General features: G+C 44.8%; 1 protein-coding gene across 1 annotated transcript in view; it reads right to left on the bottom strand.

Moving 5' to 3' along the window:
• Positions 1–21,882, bottom strand: part of LOC139541433 (solute carrier family 22 member 23-like) — a 35,090-nt gene that overhangs the window by 3,490 nt on the left and 9,718 nt on the right. Inside the window, exons 4-9 of the mRNA XM_071346094.1 lie at positions 5,287–5,473; positions 4,685–4,812; positions 3,306–3,408; positions 2,301–2,527; positions 1,801–1,833; positions 259–382 (exon numbers count right to left, since the gene is read on the bottom strand). Of these exons, the coding sequence (XP_071202195.1) occupies positions 259–382; positions 1,801–1,833; positions 2,301–2,527; positions 3,306–3,408; positions 4,685–4,812; positions 5,287–5,473 (802 nt within the window). The remainder of the gene's footprint in view (positions 1–258; positions 383–1,800; positions 1,834–2,300; positions 2,528–3,305; positions 3,409–4,684; positions 4,813–5,286; positions 5,474–21,882) is intronic.

Genomic DNA, 21,882 nt, shown 5'->3' on the forward strand with positions numbered 1-21,882 from the left:
CCTAAAACTTGGTGAGTAGCAGTGGAGGCTGCTGAGGGGAGGACGGCTCATAATGGCTGGAAGGAGCGAATGGAACGGTGTCCATGTGTTTGATGTTATGTTGTTGATACCTTTCCACATGTTCCGCTCCAGCCATTACCACAAGCCCGTCCTCCCCAATTAAGGTGCCACCAACCACCTGTAGTGTGTAGTTATAGGAATCAAATAACTGTAGGTGTGTGTGGGAGCGGTCAGACCATACATAGGTGTGTGTGTTACCTGATGACGGTGGGAGTGATCTCAGCGCAGAAGAAGATGCTGAGGGTGCTGACGGCATGAGAGGAGAACATTCCAATGATGGAGAATGCCACAGAGAACTTCCTGTTTAGCGTGTCCCTCAGAACTAACCATACAAGAGGAGGAGGCACACGAGAGGAGGTGAGACACATACATCATAAGTATAAACATTTCACTTAATAAAAACCGAACACAGTGGTGTATTGACTAGCCATTCATTTTATTTAATGACTGTTTTGTATATTCTACAACACAAAATCAACAGATTGAGCCTGAGGCTGGCCTGTAGAGCACCTGACCGGCATATGCTCTTAGAAAAATGGTTCCAAAAACAGTTATTTGGCTGTCCCAATAGGTGAACCCTTTTTGGTTCCAGGTAGAACCCCCTTTTTTTACCTTTACTTAACTAGGCAAGTCAGTTAAGAACTAATTATTTACAATGACAGCCTAGGAACAATGGGTTAACAGCCTTGTTCAGGGGCAGAACGACAGATTTTTACCTTGTCATCTCGGGGATTCAATCTAGCAACCTTTCAGTTACTAGCCCAACGCTCTAACCACTAGGCTACCTGCCGCCCCAGGTTAAAAGGGTTATACCTGGAACCTAAAGGGTTTAACCTGGAACCTAAAGGGTTATTCCTGGAACCTAAAGGGTTATACCTGGATCCTAAAGGGTTTAACCTGGAACCTAAAGGGTTATTCCTGGAACCTAAAGGGTTATACCTGGAACCTAAAGGGTTATACCTGGAACCTAAAGGGTTATACCTGGAACCTAAAGGGTTATACCTGGAACCTAAAGGGTTTTAACTGGAACCTAAAGGGTTTAACCTGGAACCTAAAGGGTTATACCTGGAACCTAAAGGGTTATACCTGGATCCTAAAGGGTTTAACCTGGAACCTAAAGGGTTATACCTGGAACCTAAAGGGTTATACCTGGAACCTAAAGGGTTATACCTGGAACCTAAAGGGTTTAACCTGGAACCTAAAGGGTTTTAACCTGGAACCTAAAGGGTTATACCTGGATCCTAAAGGGTTATACCTGGAACCTAAAGGGTTTTAACCTGGAACCTAAAGGGTTATACCTGGAACCTAAAGGGTTTAACCTGGAACCTAAAGGGTTTAACCTGGAACCTAAAGGGTTTAACCTGGAACCTAAAGGGTTATACCTGGAACCTAAAGGGTTTAACCTGGAACCTAAAGGGTTTAACCTGGAACCTAAAGGGTTTAACCTGGAACCTAAAGGGTTATACCTGGAACCTAAAGGGTTTAACCTGGAACCTAAAGGGTTTAACCTGGAACCTAAAGGGTTATACCTGGAACCTAAAGGGTTTAACCTGGAACCTAAAGGGTTTAACCTGGAACCTAAAGGGTTATACCTGGAACCTAAAGGGTTTAACCTGGAACCTAAAGGGTTTATACCTGGAACCTAAAGGGTTTAACCTGGAACCTAAAGGGTTATACCTGGATCCAATGAGTGCATTCTTCCAATCGGTCTGAGTATGATTTTATAAAATCAAACTGTACCTGTGTCATGGCGAAGGCTGTACTTGCCAATCACTATATTCAAACAAAGGCCAGGGTGGGGGGAAGAAAAATAGAGAAAATTAGAATGAGCATAGCCATTAGAAGATCTAATTATTTGTCTGACAGATACTGTTGATCTGATATAATGACTGAAGAACAGAGGTAATGATGCAGAAAGTGACATTCTCCCAGTAGTGACTTCTCTGAAGCACTGTAAGTCCATTATCTGAGTATGACATTTGTCTATGACAGATTCAAATTATAATGGGATGATATTTCTTTGTGTTTTCCCATGTAATGAGCTATTTGAGAATGAAGAATTATGAGGGGGATGCCTGCATTGGTCACTTGTTAAAACATCTGACAAAACATGGGCTTTCATAAACTGAAGGTTGACCTAAATGTTTATTTAATAGAGATAAGATGTATATATATCTGTGTTTCATTTGTGTGTGTATGCATAACACGTGTGTGTGTGTGTGTGTGTGTCTCCAACTCACAGTTGAGCAGACCCAGCTGCAGCAGTGATGCCAGGGCGGTGATGATCATGAAGGTGAGCAGTCCGCCCCGACGACCCATGAATGCCACGGCCGGACACAGCGCCAGGCACGTCGCTACGGCGATGCCAGCCATAGTGTAGTAGTCAGCGTGAAACATGGCCGACACAGGAGCCTCTGGGTCCATCATACTGCGGGCAAAACAGTGGTGGATACCGTACCCAGTCAACCTGAGGAGAGAGAGACATGTAGCGTAGGTGAGTTGGACTCTCTGGCGGAAGGGTATTCTCTCCTGGTCTAATGGTTAAGACATTGCCCACTGGGCAAAGACGTCAATTCAATATCTATTTCACGTTGGTTGGAACAACGTTGATTTAACCAGTGTATGGTTTCCCAAGCGGGAAAGCAGATCCCACCAGTTACCCACACACACACACACACACACACACACACACACACACACACACACACACACACACACACACACACACACACACACAACCTTGTCATAGCCACAAACTATACCGGCACACAGCCTTGTCATAGCCACAAACTATACCGGCACACAGCCTTGTCATAGCCACAAACTATACCGGCACACAGCCTTGTCATAGCCACAAACTATACCGGCACACAGCCTTGTCATAGCCACAAACTATACCGGCACACAGCCTTGTCATAGCCACAAACTATACCGGCACACAGCTTTGTCATAGCCACAAACTATACCGGCACACAGCCTTGTCATAGCCACAAACTATACCGGCACACAGCCTTGTCATAGCCACAAACTATACCGGCACACAGCCTTGTCATAGCCACAAACTATACCGGCACACAGCCTTGTCATAGCCACAAACTATACCGGCACACAGCCTTGTCATCGCCACAATGTACCGTTTCTCAATGGGAAACCTAACTCATATGAAATTCATGCTCTGTTTGGCACATTACCCACTGCCTTCGATACAATTACACACAGATGCGCACACACACAGACAGACTTACGAGTTGACACAGAGCACGACGATGTTCTTCCACAGGTTTCTGGTGCTGGTCATCTTGACGATGCAGGTCCTCTTTGGCTTCTTATGCAGCTCATGCTCCAGCTCTGATGGTGAGATAGAACACAGTGTGAGACCTTTACACTGGCAAGGAAACAACACACACTCACGCACGCACCTACATGGAGCCAGCATCCACACTACACAGATTATACAGTAATGGTCTTCTGTGGGTTGATGTGTGTGTATGAGATCTGAAATAAAACACTTTATTTTATTGATCCAGCTGTATTAATCTGCTCCCTGCGTTAAACTCATTTCTCATGGAGAGTGGATGTGTTTGCCATCAAGCCTTGCAGATATATTTCATCATATGAACCTAAAGCCCTGCAGTTGCACATATAAAAATGAACGAGTGTGTGTGTGTTTGACACTGTGTCTGACTGACTGAATCCATGGCATACACATTTCATCACAGAAATCATCACAGAAATCCGAGACCTGAAATCCGAGACCTCCAGTTACATGTTGTTTATAACAACAATATGATCAGTGTAAATGCAATAGACAATGGTGTGTTGTTGTTGAGTCTACGTGAGACATCCCATATGTATATACTGCACGATCAGCTGCAAACCAGGGATCTGTGTAGTGGCCATGGACAGAACACAGTTCTTTTTTGACATGTAGTGTCTTTTCCCTCTCTGTCTCTCCATCTGTCCTTTCCCTTCCTGTCTCTCCATCTCTCCTTTTTCTCTCTGTCTCGCTACCTCTCCCCTCTCTGTCTCTCCATCTCTCCTTTTCCCTCTCTGTCTCTCCATCTCTCCTTTTCCTTCTCTGTCTCTCCATCTCTCCTTTTTCTCTCTGTCTCTCCATCTCTCCTTTTTCTCTCTGTCTCGCTACCTCTCCCCTCTCTGTCTCTCCATCTCTCCTTTTTCTCTCTGTCTCGCTACCTCTCCCCTCTCTGTCTCTCCATCTCTCCTTTTTCTCTCTGTCTCGCTACCTCTCCCCTCCCTGTCTCTCCATCTCTCCTTTTTCTCTCTGTCTCGCTACCTCTCCCCTCCCTGTCTCTCCATCTCTCCTTTTTCTCTCTGTCTCGCTACCTCTCCCCTCTCTGTCTCTTCAGCTCTCCTTTTTCTCTCTGTCTCGCTACCTCTCCCCTCTCTGTCTCTCCATCTCTCCTTTTTCTCTCTGTCTCTCGACCTCTCCCCTCCCTGTCTCTCCATCTCTCATTTTACTCTGTCTTTCTACCTCTCCCCTCCCTGTCTCTCCATCTGTCCTTTTACTCTCTGTCTCGCTACCTCTCCCCTCCTTGTCTCTTCAGCTCTCCTTTTACTCTCTGTCTTTCTACCTCTCCCCTCCCTGTCTCTCCATCTCCTTCACCTGTTAGAACGCCACTGGGCTCGGTTGTCATGTCGACCTGGTTCTTCCTGGCGATGCAGAGCATCATGGCTTTAGAGCGGCGGTAGTGCTGGGTGGCCAGGAGCCAACGCAGGGACTCAGGGAAGATCCTACAGAGAGAAAGGGGGGGAGTCAGAGAGCCAGGAGGGGGGTAGGGGAGATGGGAGGGGAGTAGGGAGAGAAAGATAATAAGTTGTGAGGGAATGAGTATAGGAGAGAGAGAAAGAAAGGAAGGAAGGGAGAGAGAAGTAAACACGACAAAGAGAGAAAGAATGACAGAAGGGAAGTGAGAGAAAGAGAGTATTGTCTAAAGATCTGAACAGAGCATGCAGTGTGTAATGTACTGTACAAGTCGAAGCCTGGTCCTGATGACCAAGTCTTTAACCTCTAACCCCACAGCATGGCCGACTCCCTCAGTGGGCTGAGGTACTTCATCAGTGGGAGGGGCCACTCTCTAAGTGGGTGTGGCTATCCCCTCAGTGGGTGGGACTACATGGTCATTCAAATTTTCAACCTCTAACTCTAGGATGAATGTCTCAACAGAATAGTGGTGACATGGAAGACATTTGGGTGTGTCTCCTTACCAGATGTAGGGCAGCATGAGGACGAAGGGGCAGATGATGATAATCTGCAGGACCTGCCAATCATCCCGGGCGGGCCAATCACGACACAGAGCCGCCACCACGGGCATCACCAGCTGCCCGCCCACCATGAGGAAACTGGCCACCATGGTCATGGAGAAACGCCAGCCTGGCAGGCACAACTCAATCCCTGTAAAGAGGGAGAGTGGGGGGGAGAAAGAGCCGGAGAGGATAGGGGAGCGAGAAGGGGGAAGTAGAGAGAGAGAGGGAGGGAGGCGAGAGAGGTTAGACATATACAGACACCATGGTCATGGAGAACCACCAGTTCAATCCCTGTAGAGAGAGAGGGACAGAAGTTCCAGATAGATAAATTGGTTCAATTAGTGCATTCTCAGAGGTTTTTGTGTATTCCTTCTAATACGGGCTTTTTACACTACTGAGCTGAACCAAATCAAACTGGGCCAAATGAAACTGTACTGAGCCTGGTTATGCATTCACCATAGTCGCTGGAAATGTGCTGAAAAGGAAAATGTGAAACGAATATTGTGAAAAGGGTATAATTGTAAATCACTGCGGTACTGGCTGGTATCTCTGTCTTTGGTGTATGTGTGTTTAAAGACTAAACAGTGAAACCTATCAATGAATAATTTAACACCTCTTCATGGCTGACCATTCCCTGGAGAAACTCCCAGTTAACCACCAGTTAACAACCAGTGAACCACCACACAACCTATCTGTCAGACCTCAACACTAGCCATTGTCAAGGGTTCAGTCAGTTCAGTCAGTGAGCGTTTCACAGTAACCGTCCCTTTCTTCCCTGAATGGGCTCTCGTCTCACCCCCCTACCGGCTACCCTGTGGTACAGTCCAGATGGTCCGCTCCAGATGGCAAGGTCTATTTGAAGGTGACCAGTAGGGGTGTGTAGGAGAGGGTGGCTGTATACTGTATGCTCACTAACCAGGGTTCTTGTACTGCCACTTCCCATAGCGAAGATGACAGAGAAAGGACAGAGGGGGAGAAAGGAGAGGGGCAGAATACAAATGAGCCAAACTCCTGAGAGGAGAAGAGGGGAGGAAAACTCCCTCCCTCCATTCATCATCTAGATCACTGGAAGAAGAATAAACCTTCCTACTGCGAGAGAGAGAGAGAGAGAGAGAGAGAGAGAGAGAGAGAGAGAGAGAGAGAGCTATACACACAAATTGATGGAAAGTGGTGTTGTGGGAAAAAAATACAACATTGTAAAATCCATGTACACAAACAACAAGTGTGCGGTTAAAATGATCAATAAACACACATTTTCTTCCACAGGGCCGTGGGGTGAGTCAGGGATGCAGCTTAAGCCCCACCCTCAGTCTGTAGTACCCGGCCTCACCCTACTAGAATCTGAAGTCAAATGTCTACTGTTTGCTGATGATCTGGTGCTTCTGTACCCAACAAAGGAGGGCCTACAGCGGCACCTAGATCTTCTGCACAGATTCAGACCTGGGCCCTGAAAGTAAATCTCAGTAAGACCAAAATAATGGTGTTCCAAAAAAGGTCCAGTGGTCAGGACCACAAATACAACTTCCATCTTGACACCGTTACCCTAGAGCACACAAAAAAACTATACGTACTTCGGCCTAAACATCAGCGCCACAGGTAACTTCCACAAAGCTGTGAACGATCTGAGAGACAAGGCAAGAAGGGCCTTCTACGCCATCAAAAGGAACATAAAATTCGACATACCAATTAGGACCTGGCTAAATATACTTGAATCAGTTATTGAACCCAATGCCCTTCATGGTTGACAGTAGGGCTGTTGCGGTGACTGTATTACCACCACACCAGCAGTCACGAGTCATGAAGGCAGTCAAATTCCACATGACTATTTAGTCAGGGAAATTAGGCTTCTCCAAGCTCTGACGCTGCTGATGGTCATTAGTACCTACCAAATGTTCTAACTGCCTGTCACGGCCGTCGAATGAAGTAGACCAAAGCGCAGCGTGCTAAGCGTACATATTCCTTTTATTTAGGATGACGCCGACAAAAAACAATACAAAACAACCGTGAAGCTTAAGGGCTATGTGCCACAAACAAAGTTAACTTCCCACACTGAAAGGAGGAAAAGGGCTACCTAAGTATGGTTCCCAATCAGAGACAACAATAGACCATACCCGGCCAAAACATAGAAATACAAAATCATAGAAAACAAAAACATAGAATGCCCACCCCAAATCACACCCTGACCAAACCAAATAGAGACATAAAAATGGCTCTCTAAGGTCAGGGCGTGACACTGCCTGGTACTCAGCACTCTACTGTCCCTCTAAATCACTCTACTGTCGCTCTAAATCACTTTACTGTCCCTCTAAATCTCTCCACTGTCACTCTAAATCACTATACTGTCCCTCTCATCACTCTACTGTCCCTCTAAATCACCCTACTGTCCCTCTAAATCACCCTACTGTCCCTCTAAATCACTCTACTGTCCCTCTAAATCACTCTACTGTCTCTCTAAATCACTCTACTGTCCCTCTAAATCACTCTAAATCACTCTACTGTCCTTCTAAATCACTCTACTGTCCCTCTAAATCACTCTAAATCACTCTACTGTCCTTCTAAATCACTCTACTGTCCCTCTAAATCACTCTACTGTCCTTCTAAATCACAATTCTGTCCCTCTAAATCACTCTACTGTCCCTCTAAATCACTCTACTTTCCTTCTAAATCAACTGTCCCTCTAAATCCCTCTACTGTCCCACTAAATCACTCTACTGTCCCTCTAAATCACTCTACTGTCCCTCTCATCACTCTACTGTCCCTCTAAATCACTCTACTGTCCCTCTAAATCACTCTACTGTCCCTCTAAATCACTCTACTGTCCTTCTAAATCACTCTACTGTCCCTCTAAATCACTCTACTGTCCCTCTAAATCACTCTAATGTCCCTCTAAATCACTCTACTGTCACTCTAAATCACTCTACTGTCCCTGTCATCACTCTACTGTCCCTCTAAATCACTCTACTGTCCCTCTACATCACTCTACTGTCCTTCTCATCACTCTACTGTCTCTCTCATCACTCTACTGTCCCTCTAAATCACTCTACTGTCCCTCTAAATCACTCTACTGTCCCTCTAAATCACTCTACATCACTCTACTGTCCATCTAAATCACTCTACTGTCCCTCTAAATCACTCTACTGTCTGTCTCCTCACTCTACTGTCCCTCTCCTCACTCTACTGTCCCTCTAAATCACTCTACTGTCCCTCTAAATCACTCTACTGTCCCTCTAAATCACTCTACTGTCCGTCTCCTCACTCTACTGTCCCTCTCATCACTCCACTGTCCCTCTAATCACTCTACTGTCCCTCTAAATCACTCTACTGTCCCTCTAAATCACTCTACTGTCCCTCTCATCACTCTACTGTCCCTCTCATCACTCTACTGTCCCTCTAAATCACTCTACTGTCCCTCTAAATCACTCTACTGTCCCTCTAAATCACTCCACTGTCCCTCTCATCACTATACTGTCCCTCTAAATCACTCTACTGTCCCTCTAAATCACTCTACTGTCCCTCTCATCACTCTACTGTCCCTCTCATCACTCTACTGTCCCTCTCATCACTCTACTGTCCCTATAAATCACTCTACTGTCCCTCTAAATCACTCTACTGTCCCTCTCATCACTCTGATATTAATGCAAATGTTTTAGAAAATCTAATCAAACACTTCATGAGAGCCTATGAGCTCATGTTGCGCAACATTTCTAAGGAAACAATGCCTGTTTTTGTGACTTTTTCTAATCATAGTCATACACCTCATGTAGCCTAGCCCTTAGGCCTATATGTTTTGATAATGTTTGTATCACACCTCATGTAGCCTAGCCCTTAGGCCTATATGTTTTGATAATGTTTGTATCACAACTAAAGTGGCCCAAAAAAAATCTAAAAAGCAAAGCAGAGCTCATACCTTTCAAGCTACTTTTTTCAAATTGACATTAGAGTCGCAACATGCAGTCTTACAATGTATTCAAAATCAAAACATATAGACAAATTTTTGTAGAAAAACTAAAGTAACATTAATAACTCTAAATTAAGCATATAGGAGTACCTATTTCTTTGTTAACCGCTCAACACAGAATAGCCGTATGTGCACACTCCCTCAAATCATTTGGAGAAAATAGAATTTCTATGTTATTCAGCTTTGTTCAATTGTATTCTTCATACAATAAAATAATACCACAGAATTATAAGCTAATCTTGTCTGCTAAATGAACTAGTGTAGCCCACAGCCATTTGGCATAGCCAAATCAGGACCCAACATAAGGACAACTCAGAGTATGCTATGTAGACTACATTTTCTTCATATCATGCTTCTTTAGACTTGTCTAAAATAAATAATGGATTTATGGTGAAGGTGTAGGTAATATTACATGGATTAATTCGACTTTTTAAAATGTAGATGTTCCAAAGGTCTGCATCAGTGGCTTGTAGGCTACGTGTGGAAGCGGTAAATTAATGGTCAATTACCGTGAGATCGATAGTTATTTCCTTGACAATCACCAGCTGACAAAATTTCATGACAGCCACAGCCCTAGTTGTGAGGTCTGGGGTCCGCTCACCAACCAAGAATTCACAAAATGGGACAAACCAAATTGAGACTCTGCATTCAGAATTCTGCAAAAATATAATCTGTGTACAACGTAAAACACCAAATAATGCAAAATCCAGAAAAGAGCTGTTAAATTCTACAACCACCTAAAAGGAAGCGATTCCCAAACCCTCCATAACAAAGCCATCACCTACAGAGAGATGAACCTGGAGAAGAGTCCCCTAAGCAAGCTGGTCCTGGGGCTCTGTTCACCAACACAAACAGACCCCACAGAGCCCCAGGACAGCAACACAATTAGACCCAACCAAATCATGAGAAAACAAAAATAGAATTACTAATAAAGAATTAACAAAAAAACTGAGCAAACTAGAATGCTATTTGGCCCTAAACAGAGAGTACACAGTTGCAGAATAACTGACCACTGTGACTGACCCAAACTTACGGAAAGCTTTGACTATGTACAGACTCAGTGAGCATAGCCTTGCTATTGAGAAAGGCCACCGTAGGCAGACCTGGCTCTCAAGAGAAGACAGACTATGTGCACACTGCCCACAAAATGAGGTGGAAACTGAGCTGCACTTCCTAACCTCCTGCTAAATGTATGACCATATTAGAGACACATATTTCCCTCAGATTACACAGACCCACAAAGAATTCGAAAACAAATCCAATTTTAATAAATTCCCATATCTATTGGGTGAAATACCTCCGTGTGACATCACATCAGCAAGATTTGAGACCTGTTGCCACAAGAAAAAGGCAACCAGTGAAGAACAAACACCATTGTAAATACAACCCATATTTATGTTTATTTATTTTCCCTTTTATACAACACTGTATATAGCCATAATATGACATTTGAAATGTCTCTATTCTTTTGAAACTTTTGTGAGTATAATGTTTACTGTTAATTTCTGATTGTTTATTTCACTTTTGTTTATTATCTATTTCACTTGCTTTGGCAATGTAATATATTTCCCGTGCCAATAAAGCCCTTTGAATTGAGAGAGAGAGAGGAGTCAGCTGATGCCTGGAGATGGAGAACATCCCCTCCGACCTCCTGTAGTGAGCTTCTCTCCCCTGGAGCCCAAACACACAGCAAGGAAATTATACTGACCCCAGGTTGACTCACCCTTAAGCCTTTTCTCTCTCCCTCTCTCTATGTCTCTCTGTGTGCATATGTGATGAAAGTCTGTGCCCAGTCAGCACAGACCGCTTTGTTCAAACCAAACAGAATCAGACCCAGAGCCCAAACCTCCTCCTCATTAGACAGATACTGTAGCAGGCTGTATGAAACTAATGTAATGTACTGCTCACAATGAAGATACCTCTGCCAGACTTTGGTATATAATCCCTCGCAAAATATAGCAGTAACCCCCGCTGTTTCCCCCAAAAACATAACCCCTTGTGGAGGTGGTGTCTGCTTACAGACTGTTCTGGTAATCACACACACACACACACACACACACACACACACACACACACACACACACACACACACACACACACACACACACACACACACACACACACACACACACACACACACACACACACACACAGCTGTGAGTCAGGGACCTTTTGTTCCAACTGAGCATGAGAAAGACTCCTCTTGTGTTGATTACCTCACTGAACCCCCTCCTCTCCTCCCTCTCCCCTCCTCCTCTGCTCTCCCTCCCTTCTTCTCTCCCCTCCTCTGCTCTCCCCACAGCTGACCCCCCTCCCTCCCACGCCCCTCCCTATGCCCACTCCTCTCCCACTGCTCTCAACTCAGATGAAAGGTCTCTACCCTCAAAAGTTCTATGTTACATGCACCAGTACAGTGAAATGCTTAACTTGCAAGCCCTTCCCAACAGTGCACTATTCAAAATATTATATATATTAAAAAAACTAAATTAAAAAGAAATAAGAGAGGTGAAAAAAAGGAAAGTGCCAGTACCACAATCCACAATGTGAAGGGCTCCTGGAGAGTTGATGTAGATGAAATCAAATCAAATATTTGTCACATGTGCTGAATACAAGAAGTGTATACCTTATCGTGAAATGCTTACTTACAAGCCCTTAACCAACAATGCAGTTCAAGACATAGAGTTAATAAAATATTTACTAAATAAACTAAAGTACAAGAAATCGAATCAAATCAAAAAATAACACTAGAAAATGACATAACAATAAAGAGGCTATATACAGGGGGTACTGGTACCGAGTCAATGTGCGGGTGTACTGAATAGTCAAGGTAATTTGTAAAGTGACTATGCATAGATAATAAACAGCGAGAAGCAGCCGTGTAAAAACAAAGGGGGGGGTCAACGTAAATAGTCCGGTGGCCATTTGATTAATTGTTCGGCATTCTTAAGGCTTGGGGATAGAAGCTGTTAAGGAGCCTTTTGGTCCTAGACTTGGCGCTTCGGTACCACTTGCCATGTGGTAGCAGAGAGAACAGTCTATGACTTGGGTGACTGGAGTCTTCCTCTGGCACCGCCTAGTATATACAGTTGAAGTCGGAAGTTTACATACACTTAGGTTGGAGTCATTAAACTCGTTTTTCAACCACTCCACAAATTCCTTGTTAACAAACTATAGTTTTGGCAAGTCGGTTAGGACATCTACTTTGTGCATGACACAAGTAATCTTTCCAACAATTGTTTACAGACAGATTACTTCACTTATAATTCACTATATCACAATTCCAGTGGGTCAGGAGTTAACATACACTAAGTTGACTGTGCCTTTAAACAGCTTGGAAAATTCCAGAAAATTATGTCATGGCTTTAGAAGCTTCTGATAGGCTAATTGACATAATTTGAGTCAATTGGAGGTGTACCTGTGGATGTATCTCAAGGCCTACCTTCAAACTCAGTGCCTCTTTGCTTGACATCATGGGAAAATCAATAAAAATCAGCCAAGACCTCAGAAAAATAATAGTAGACCTCCACAAGTCTGGTTCATCCTTGGGAGCAATTTCCAAATACCTGAAGGTACCACATTCACATCTGTACAAACAATGGTATGCAAGTATAAACACTATGGGACCACGCAGCCATCATACCATACCGCTCAGGAAGGAGATGCGTTCTGTCTCCTAGAGATGAATGTACTTTGGGCGAAAAGTGCAAATCAATCCCAGAACAACAGCAAAGGACCTTGTGAAGATGCTGGAGGAAACAGGTACAAAAGTATCTACATCCACAGTAAAACGAGTCCTATATCGACATAATCTGAAAGGCCACTCAGCAAGGAAGAAGCCACTGCTCCAAAACCTCCATTAAAAAGCCAGACTGCGGTCTGAAACTACGGTCTGAAACTATGTGGACAAGATGTGGACAAGATGGTGAAGAGGTAAAACGTGTTTGTTTTCATACCATGTAAATATTCAGTCTTTTTACGTACATATCCCAAAGAGAAGCCATGGATAACAGGCAACATCTGCACCGAGCTAAAGGCTAGAGGGCTTGTCAGAAAGCATTTCACTGTAAGGTCTACACCTGTTGTATTTGGCGCATGTGACAAATACAATTTGATTTGATTTAGAGCTGCCGCTTTCAAGGAGCGGGACACTAATCTGGACGTTTATAAGAAATCTTGCTATGCCCTCAGACGAACCATCAAACAGGCAAAGCGTCAATACAGGACAAAGATTGAATCGTACGGTCACTGTGGGGACGACGTCGTCGATGCACTTATTGATGATGCCGGTGACTGAGGTGGTATACTCAATGCCATTGGATGAATCGCGGAACATATTCCAGTCTGTGCTAGCAAAACAGTCCTGTAGCGTAGCATCTGCGTCATCTGACCACTTCCGTATTGACCGAGTCACTGGTACTTCCTGCTGTAGTTTTTGCTTGTAAGCAGGAATCAGGAGGATAGAATTATGGTCAGATTTGCCAAATGGAGGGCGAGGGAGAGCTTTGTACACGTATCTGTGTGTGGAGTAAAGGTGGTCTAGATATGTACATGTAGGCAGGGATTAGGAGAAAGTGACTGGTAGCAGGATTAATAGTAATAATAATTATCAATAATAGTAAACAATATGGCAGCAGCATTAAAAAGCTGTCACCCCCGCCCCCTACTCCCCACCCCCTGTTCTCTACCCCCTCCCCTGCTCTCTATCCCCTCCCCTGCTCTCTATCCCCACCCCCTGTTCTCTACCCCCTCCCTTGTCCTCTACCCCCTCCCCCCTATCCTCTACCCCCTCCCCTGTTCTCTACTCCCTCCCTTGTCCTCTACCCCCTCCCCCTATCCTCTATCCCCTCCGCTGTCCTCTACCCCCTCCCCTGTTCTCTACTCCCTCCCTTGTCCTCTACCCCCTCCCCCCTATCCTCTATCCCCTCCGCTGTCCTCTACTCCCTCCCCCGTTCTCCACCCCTCCCTTGTCCCCTACCCCCTCCCCCCCCCTCCCACGCCCCATACCCCCTGTCCTCTACCCCCTCCCCTGTCCCACTCCTGTTCCCTGCTTCTCCTTTCACAAGGAGGCAATGCTCTGACTAGGGCTGAAAGTGATCAGCTGCAGAGAGAAAGGAAAGAGAACGAAAAGAGAGAGAAAACACTGTGATTGTGGCTAAAGAAATTTGTCATAACAAAAGGCTTGACCCCCACACCCACTCACTGAGTGTGGAAGGTCTGAGGGATAGCGGGGGTGATAAGGCAGCTGTCAGGGATAATAGACACCTGTGAGAGAGGAAGAGGAGGATGGAGGGCAGGACATGGGATAATTGTTCTTCTTTCCGGCTGAGTCAGTAATTTAACTGTATCCTTCTATTCTCTCTATCACTAATACTCTACTCCTCTCTTCACTTCTTACTCAATCCCTTCTTTTTTCCTCTTCATCCCACATTCTCTATGAAGGAAGAAATGGAGGGAATTGAAGGGGAGACGTGGAGAAATAGAGACATTTTATGGAGGGAGAGCAACAAGGGAAAAAGAGAGAGGAAGGGAATGGAGAGAGAAGGGAGAAATGGAGAGAGGGATCACAACATTTAACCCTGTAGAATGATTGAGTACATATAAAACCTAACAGTCCTTCAGGCCCCTGGCAGACTCATGGCCCCTCAGGAATAAGACTGATTATACAGTAAATACACACACACACAACCAGCAGCTTGTGACCTCTTGTTCTGAAATAATGTATTGAATAAGCACTGTTCTCTCATTGTGTGTGTGTGTGTGTGTGTGTGTGTGTGTGTGTGTGTGTGTGTGTGTGTGTGTGTGTGTGTGTGTGTGTGTGTGTGTGTGTGTGTGTGTGTGTGTGTGTGTGTGTGTGTGTGTGTGTGTGTGTGTGTGTGTGTGTGTGTGTGTGGCACAGCGAGATAAAAGGGAGATCAGAGATTCTAAATAAGCCTAGAAAGAATCCCACACAAGCTTGGGGATGAGTTGGAGGGAGAGAGAATGAGAGGAGGAGGGGTGGAATGGATAGGGAAAGAGAACAGAGAGAGGAATTGGACAAAGACAAGGAAATGTGGAGAGAATAAGCAGGGGGGGAGGGAAGGGGGGAAGGGTGGGACAGAAAGAAAAGAAGGGGAGTGTTTCTCTGACTGCAAACCCCACAGACACACATGGACACACACCCATATAATTTCCATTTCCCTTCATCAGCATGGCATACACACACTCAAATGTTTCTGTACTTAAAGAGAGAGAGGCTTTTGTACTGTGTGTTCGTTTATGTTCTGCTGTGTTTGTGTGTGTGCGTGCATATACACTGAACAAAAATATAAACGCACCATGTAATGTGTAGGTCCCATGTTCTCACAAAAAGCTTATTTCGCTCAAATTTTGTGCACAAATTTGTTTACATCCCTGTTAGTGAGCATTTCTCATTTGTCAAGATAATCCATCCACCTGACAGATGTGGCATATCAAGAAGCTGATTAAACAGCATGATCATTACATAGGTGCACCTTGTGTTGGGGACAATAAAAGGCCACTCTAAAATGTACCATTTTGTCATACAACACAATGCCACAGATGTCTCATGTTTTGAGGGAGTGTGCAATTGGCATGCTGACTGCAGGAATGTCCACCAGAGCTGTTGCAAGAGAATTTAATGTTCATTTCTCAAGCATAAGCCGCCTCCAATGTCGTTTTAGAGAATTTGGCAGTACGTCCAACCGGCCTTACAACCACAGACCATGTGTATGGCATCGTGTGGGTGAGAAGTTTGCTGATGTCAACAGTGGGAACAAAGTGCCCCATGGTGGCAGTGGGGTTATGGTATGGGCAGACATAAGGTATGGACAACAAACACAATTGCATCTATGGCAATTTGAATGCACAGAGATACCTTGACGAGATCGTGACGCAAATTGTCATGCCATTCATCCACCGCCATCACCTCAGGTTTCAGCATGATAATGCATGGCCCTATGTTGCAAGGATCTGTACACAATTCCTGGAAGCTGAAAATGTCCCAGTTCTTCCATGGCCTGCATACTCACCAGACATGTTACCCATTTAGCATGTTTGGGATGCTCTGGATCAACGTGTACGACAGCATGTTCCAATTCCCACCAATATCCAGCAACTTCGCACAGCCATTGAAGAGGGGTGGGACAACATTCCACAGGCCAAAATCAACAGCCTGATCAAATGCGCAGGAGATGTGTCACACTGCATGAGGAAAATGGTGGTCACACCAGATACTGACTGGTTTTCTGATCCACGCCCCTACTTTTTTTTTTTAAAGGTATCTGTGACCAACAGATGCATATCTGTATTCCCAGTCATGTGAAATCCATAGATTAGGGCCTAATTTATGTATTTAAATTGACTGATTTCCTTATATGAACTGTAACCCAGTAAAATCTTTGAAATTGTTGCATGTTGCGTTTATATTTTGTTCAGTATAACTATATCTTTGAACATTTCGATTAAGGCAGCTGCCCGCAGGTCTGATTTAAGAGGGGTTGGGTTAAATGCGGAAGACACATTTCGGTTGAATGCATTCAGTTCTGCAGCTGACTAAGTATGCCCTTTCCCACCCCAAAATCTCTCCAAATTGGTTCCCACTAGAGCCTATTAAATCAAATAAAATTGTATTAGTCACATGCGCCGAATACAACAGGTCATAGACCTTACAGTGAAATGCTTACTTACAAGCCCCTAACCAACAATGCAGTTTACATTTTCTGGGATAAGAATAAGAAATAAAAGTAACAAATAATTAAAGAGCAGCAGTAAAATAACAATAGCGAGACTATATACAGGGGGGTACCGGTACTGTCAATGTGCAGGGGCACCGGTTAGTTGAGGTAATATGTACATGTAGGTAGAGTTATTAAAGTGACTTTGCATAGATGATAACAACAGAGAGTAGCAGCGGTGTAAAAGAGGGAGGGGGGCAATGCAAATAATTTGGGGAGCCATTTGATTAGATGTTCAGGAGTCTTATGGCTTGGTGGTAGAAGCTGTTTAGAAGCCTCTTGGACCTAGACTTGGCGCTCCGGTCTCCGGTACCGCTTGCCCTGCGGTAGCAGAGAGAACGGTCTATGACTAGGGTGGCTGGAGTCTTTGACAAATTTTAGGGCCTTCCTCTGACACCGCCTGGTATAGAGGTCCTGGATGGCAGGAAGCTTGGCTCCAGTGATGTACTGGGCCGTTCGCACTATCCTCTGTAGCTGTAGTGCTTTGCGGTGAGAGGCCGAGCAGTTGCCATACCAGGCAGTGATGCAACCAGTCAGGATGCTCTTGATGGTGCAGCTGTAGAACCTTTTGAGGATCTCACGACCCATGCCAAATCTTTTCAGTCTCCTGAGGGGCAATAGGTTTTGTCGTACCCTCTTCATGACTGTCTTGATGTGCTTGGACCACGTTAGTTTATTGGTGATGAGGACATCAAGGAACTTGAAGCTCTCAACTTGCTCCACTGCAGCCCCGTCGATGAGAATGGGTGCGTGCTCGGTCCTCTTTTTCCTGTAGTCCACAATCATCTGACCTCCTCTCTATAGGCCGTCTCGTCGTTGTCGGTGATCACGCCTACCACTGTTGTGTCATCGGAAGACTTAATGATGGTGTTGGAGTCGTGCCTGGCCATGCAGTCATGAGTGAACAGGGAGTACAGGAGGGGACTGAGCAAGCACCCCTGAGGGTCCCCTGTGTTGAGGATCAGTGTGGCGGATGTGTTGTTACCTACACTTATCACCTGGGGGCGGCCTGTCAGATAGTCCAGGATCCAGTTGCAGAGGGAGGTGTTTAGTCCCAGGGTCCTTAGCTTATTGATGAGCTTTGAGGGCACTATGGTGTTGAACGCTGAGCTGTAGTCAATGAATAGCATTCTCACATAGGTGTTCCTTTTGTCCAGGTGGGAAAGGGCCGTCTGGAGTGTGACTGAGATTGCATAATCTGTGGATCTGTTGGGGCGGTATGCAAATTGGAGTGGGTCTAGGGTTTCTGGGATAATGGTGTTGATGTGAGCAAAGACCAGCCTTTCAAAGCACTTCATGGCTACAGACATGAGTGCTACGGGTCGGTAGTAATTTAGGCGGGTTACCTTAGTGTTCTTGGGCACAGGCACTATGGTGGTCTGCTTGAAACATGTTGGTATTACAGACTCGGACAGGGAGAGGTTGAAAATGTCAGTGAAGACACATGCGAGTTGGTGAACGCATGCTCGTAGTACATGTCCTGGTAATCCGTCTGGCCCTGCAGCCTTGTGAACGTTACTTACTCACATTGGCTGCAGTCAATGTGAATGTTACTTACTCACATTGGCTGCAGTCTTCCGGAACAGCTGATGCTCTCATGCATGTTTCAGTGTTATTTGCCTCGAAGCGAGCATAGAAGTAGTTTAGTTCGTCTGGTAGGCTCGTGTCACTGGGCAGCTTGCGGCTGTGCTTCCCTTTGTAGTCTGTAATGGTTTGCAAGCCCTGCCACATGCGACGAGCGTAAGAGCCGGTGTAGCACGATTCGAACTTAGTCCTGGATTGACGCTTAGTTTGATGGTTCGTCTGAGGGCATAGAGTCCCACTCCTTGAAAGCGGCAGCTCTAGCCTTTAGCTCAGTGCGGATGTTGCCTGTAATCCATGGCTTCTGGTTGGGGTACGGTCACTGTGGGGACGACACCATCGATGCACTTATTGATGAAGCCAATGACTGATGTGGTGTACTCCTCAATGCCATCGGAGGAATCCCGGAACATATTCCAGTCTGTGCTAGCAAAACAGTCCTGTAGCTTAGCATCTGCTTCATCTGACCACTTTTTTATTGATCTCGTCATTGGTGCTTCCTGCTTTAATTTTTGCTTGTAAGCAGGAATCAGGAGGATAGAATTATGGTCAGATTTGCCAAATGGAGGGTGAGGGAGAGATTTGTATGTGTCTCTGTGTGTGCAGTAAAGGTGGTCCAGAGTTTTTCCCTCTGGTTGCACATTTAACATGCTTATAGAAATTTGGTAAAACAGATTTAAGTTTCCCTGCATTAAAGTCCCCGGCTACCTCTGCGTGAGCGTTTTATTGTTTGCTTATGGCGGAATACAGCTCATTCAATGCTGTCTTAGTGCCAGCCTCCGTCTGTGGTGGTATGTAAACAGCTACGAAGAATACAGATGAAAACTCTCTCGGTAAGTACTGTGGTCTACAGCTTATCATGAGATACTCTACCTCAGGCGAGCAATAGCTTGACACTTCCTTAGACATCATGCACCAGCTGATACGTAAGATACTACAGTTTTGAATGTCCCGTTGGTAGTTTATTCTTCCGCGTAGGTCATCGATTTTATTCTCCAAAGATTGCACGTTTGCTAGCAGAATGGAAGAATTGGGGGTTTATTCGATTGCTACAATTTCTCAGATGGCAGCCCGCCCTCTGGCCTCTTTTTCTCAGCCTCCTCTTCACGCAAGTCACGGGGATCTGGGACTGTTCCCGAAGAAAGCAGTATATCATTCACGTCGGGGTCGTCAGACTCGTTAAAGGAAAAAAAGGATTCTGCCAGTCCGTGGTGAGTAATCGCAGTCCTGTTGTCCAGAAGTTATGTTCGGTCATAAGAGACGGTAGCGGCAACATTATGTACAAAATAAGTTACAAAATAAGTGACAAACAACGCAAATAAACAAACAAAAAAACACAATCGGTTGGGGACACGTAAAACGTCAGCCTTCTTCTCCGGCGCCATTGTTGGTCATACCATGACTACCATAGCAGCCTTGGAATAACGATATGCTATTATTTTCTATTAACATGAATCCTTTTGAGCATGTCTACTGGGGTGTGGCAAAATGCTATAGTACAACTCCTTACTCTCTAAGACAAACAATAATAACAACAACAAGAACAACAATGCAGCTTTAACAACCAGCTCTGACAGTATATATCATGTGACAGAAGACAATGAGGTTCAAGTAACAATACAGCTCAGTTAATTTACATAAATGGGTCATCAATGGAGTATTTAAATATTGCAGTGTGTCACTATACTGTAAATGATAACACATGAGGCTCATGCAAGCAGTGAAAGACATTTTTTTATTGTCACAACATAAAGTAAATTGTAAAGTACCATGGCAACCCACTGCATAGCTACAGTAGCTATATTCTCTGTCCACTATCTTCTGAATACCTTGTATTTACACAATAAAGCATAGACAACATAGGACTTTTTCACTAACACACATTCTCTCTTTCTCTCTCTCCACACACACACGATATGTTATTCTATCCTTGTGGGACCAAACATTTTTTTCCATTCAAAATCATATTTTCCCTAACCCCTGACCCTTACCATAACCTTAACCCAAAATTTAACCCATAACCCTAACCCAAAACCTAACTCCGAACCCTAACCACTAACTCTTACCATAACCATAATTGTAACCCTAACCCTAAACCAAACCCCTAAGCTTAAAATAGTCTGTCCTCATTGGGACGTGGGAAATGTCCCCCACGAGGGAGAATTTTCCTTGTTTTACTATCCTTGTGGTGACTTTTGGGGATTTTAGGTCCCCACAAGAATAGACGAACCAACCCACACACACACTCTGTATAATTACAGCGAGAGAACAGTGCCTATTCAATGCATTATTTCAGATCAAGGTTACAAGCTGCTGGTTGTGTGTGGGTGAATGTCTACTGTATAATTAGTCTTATTCCCGAGGGGCCATGTGTCTGCCAGGGCCCGAAGGACTGTTAGGTCTCAGATGTACAGCAACACTTAGACATGTGTCAAGTGAAATGGATCCCATTTAAAGGACTTTTCTATTTAAGCTGACAAACAGCAGTATAAGGGTTGTCTTATGTCAGCATAGGTAGCTGTGTATGTGCGTACGTGCATGCCTGAGCCGAGGAGCCTGTGTATGTGTGTGTGCGCGGTCTTTGTTTGTGACACACCGCAATGTCAGCTGGTCTTATCCATGATTACTGAATGTGAACATTAAGAAATTATGATTTTAGAGACAGAACCTGATCAGGTGAAAAAATGGGAAGGCATGATGGGGAAACAACAGCTTTGTCAGCCTCCCTTCTAGTATGGCCTGGTAACAATGACCTCACACAAACACACACACAAAACATGACTCCGAGTTTGTAGACAGTCTTTGTTTGATGAACTCTGCGACAAACACCCAAACAACACCATACAGCATTCATCTGGCTAATGTGAGACTACGCATTCACCAGCACAAAAACCCATAACCTATTTCTCAAAAAACACATCAATAGTACACCACAAGAAATTGAGGAATTCTATATTCATCACGTTAGCCTCAAACCATTTCCCCAGGATCACCTCCATAGAAGCGTAAAATCCCCAGCGTTTAAATGGACAGGCATTATAAAGGATAGTGAGGGTCTCTATAACAACAGTAACAACAGGAACAGTTCAAGTTCTACAGTATCAACAGATCAGGGATTAAACTCCCGTATGACTCACCACAGCTCTAAGAGGCGTCCATTTTGTTTGTTTGTTTTTAGTGAAGCTTAGAAGACATTTATCAGCCACCCCCTGCTGTGGTGAACAATACCGCTGCAGACCTAACACAGCAGCACCCCCCCCCCCCCCCCCCCACCCTCAAACTGAC

The sequence above is a fragment of the Salvelinus alpinus genome, chromosome 16 (genome assembly GCF_045679555.1).
Source record: "Salvelinus alpinus chromosome 16, SLU_Salpinus.1, whole genome shotgun sequence".
Classification (NCBI taxonomy): domain Eukaryota; kingdom Metazoa; phylum Chordata; class Actinopteri; order Salmoniformes; family Salmonidae; genus Salvelinus; species Salvelinus alpinus.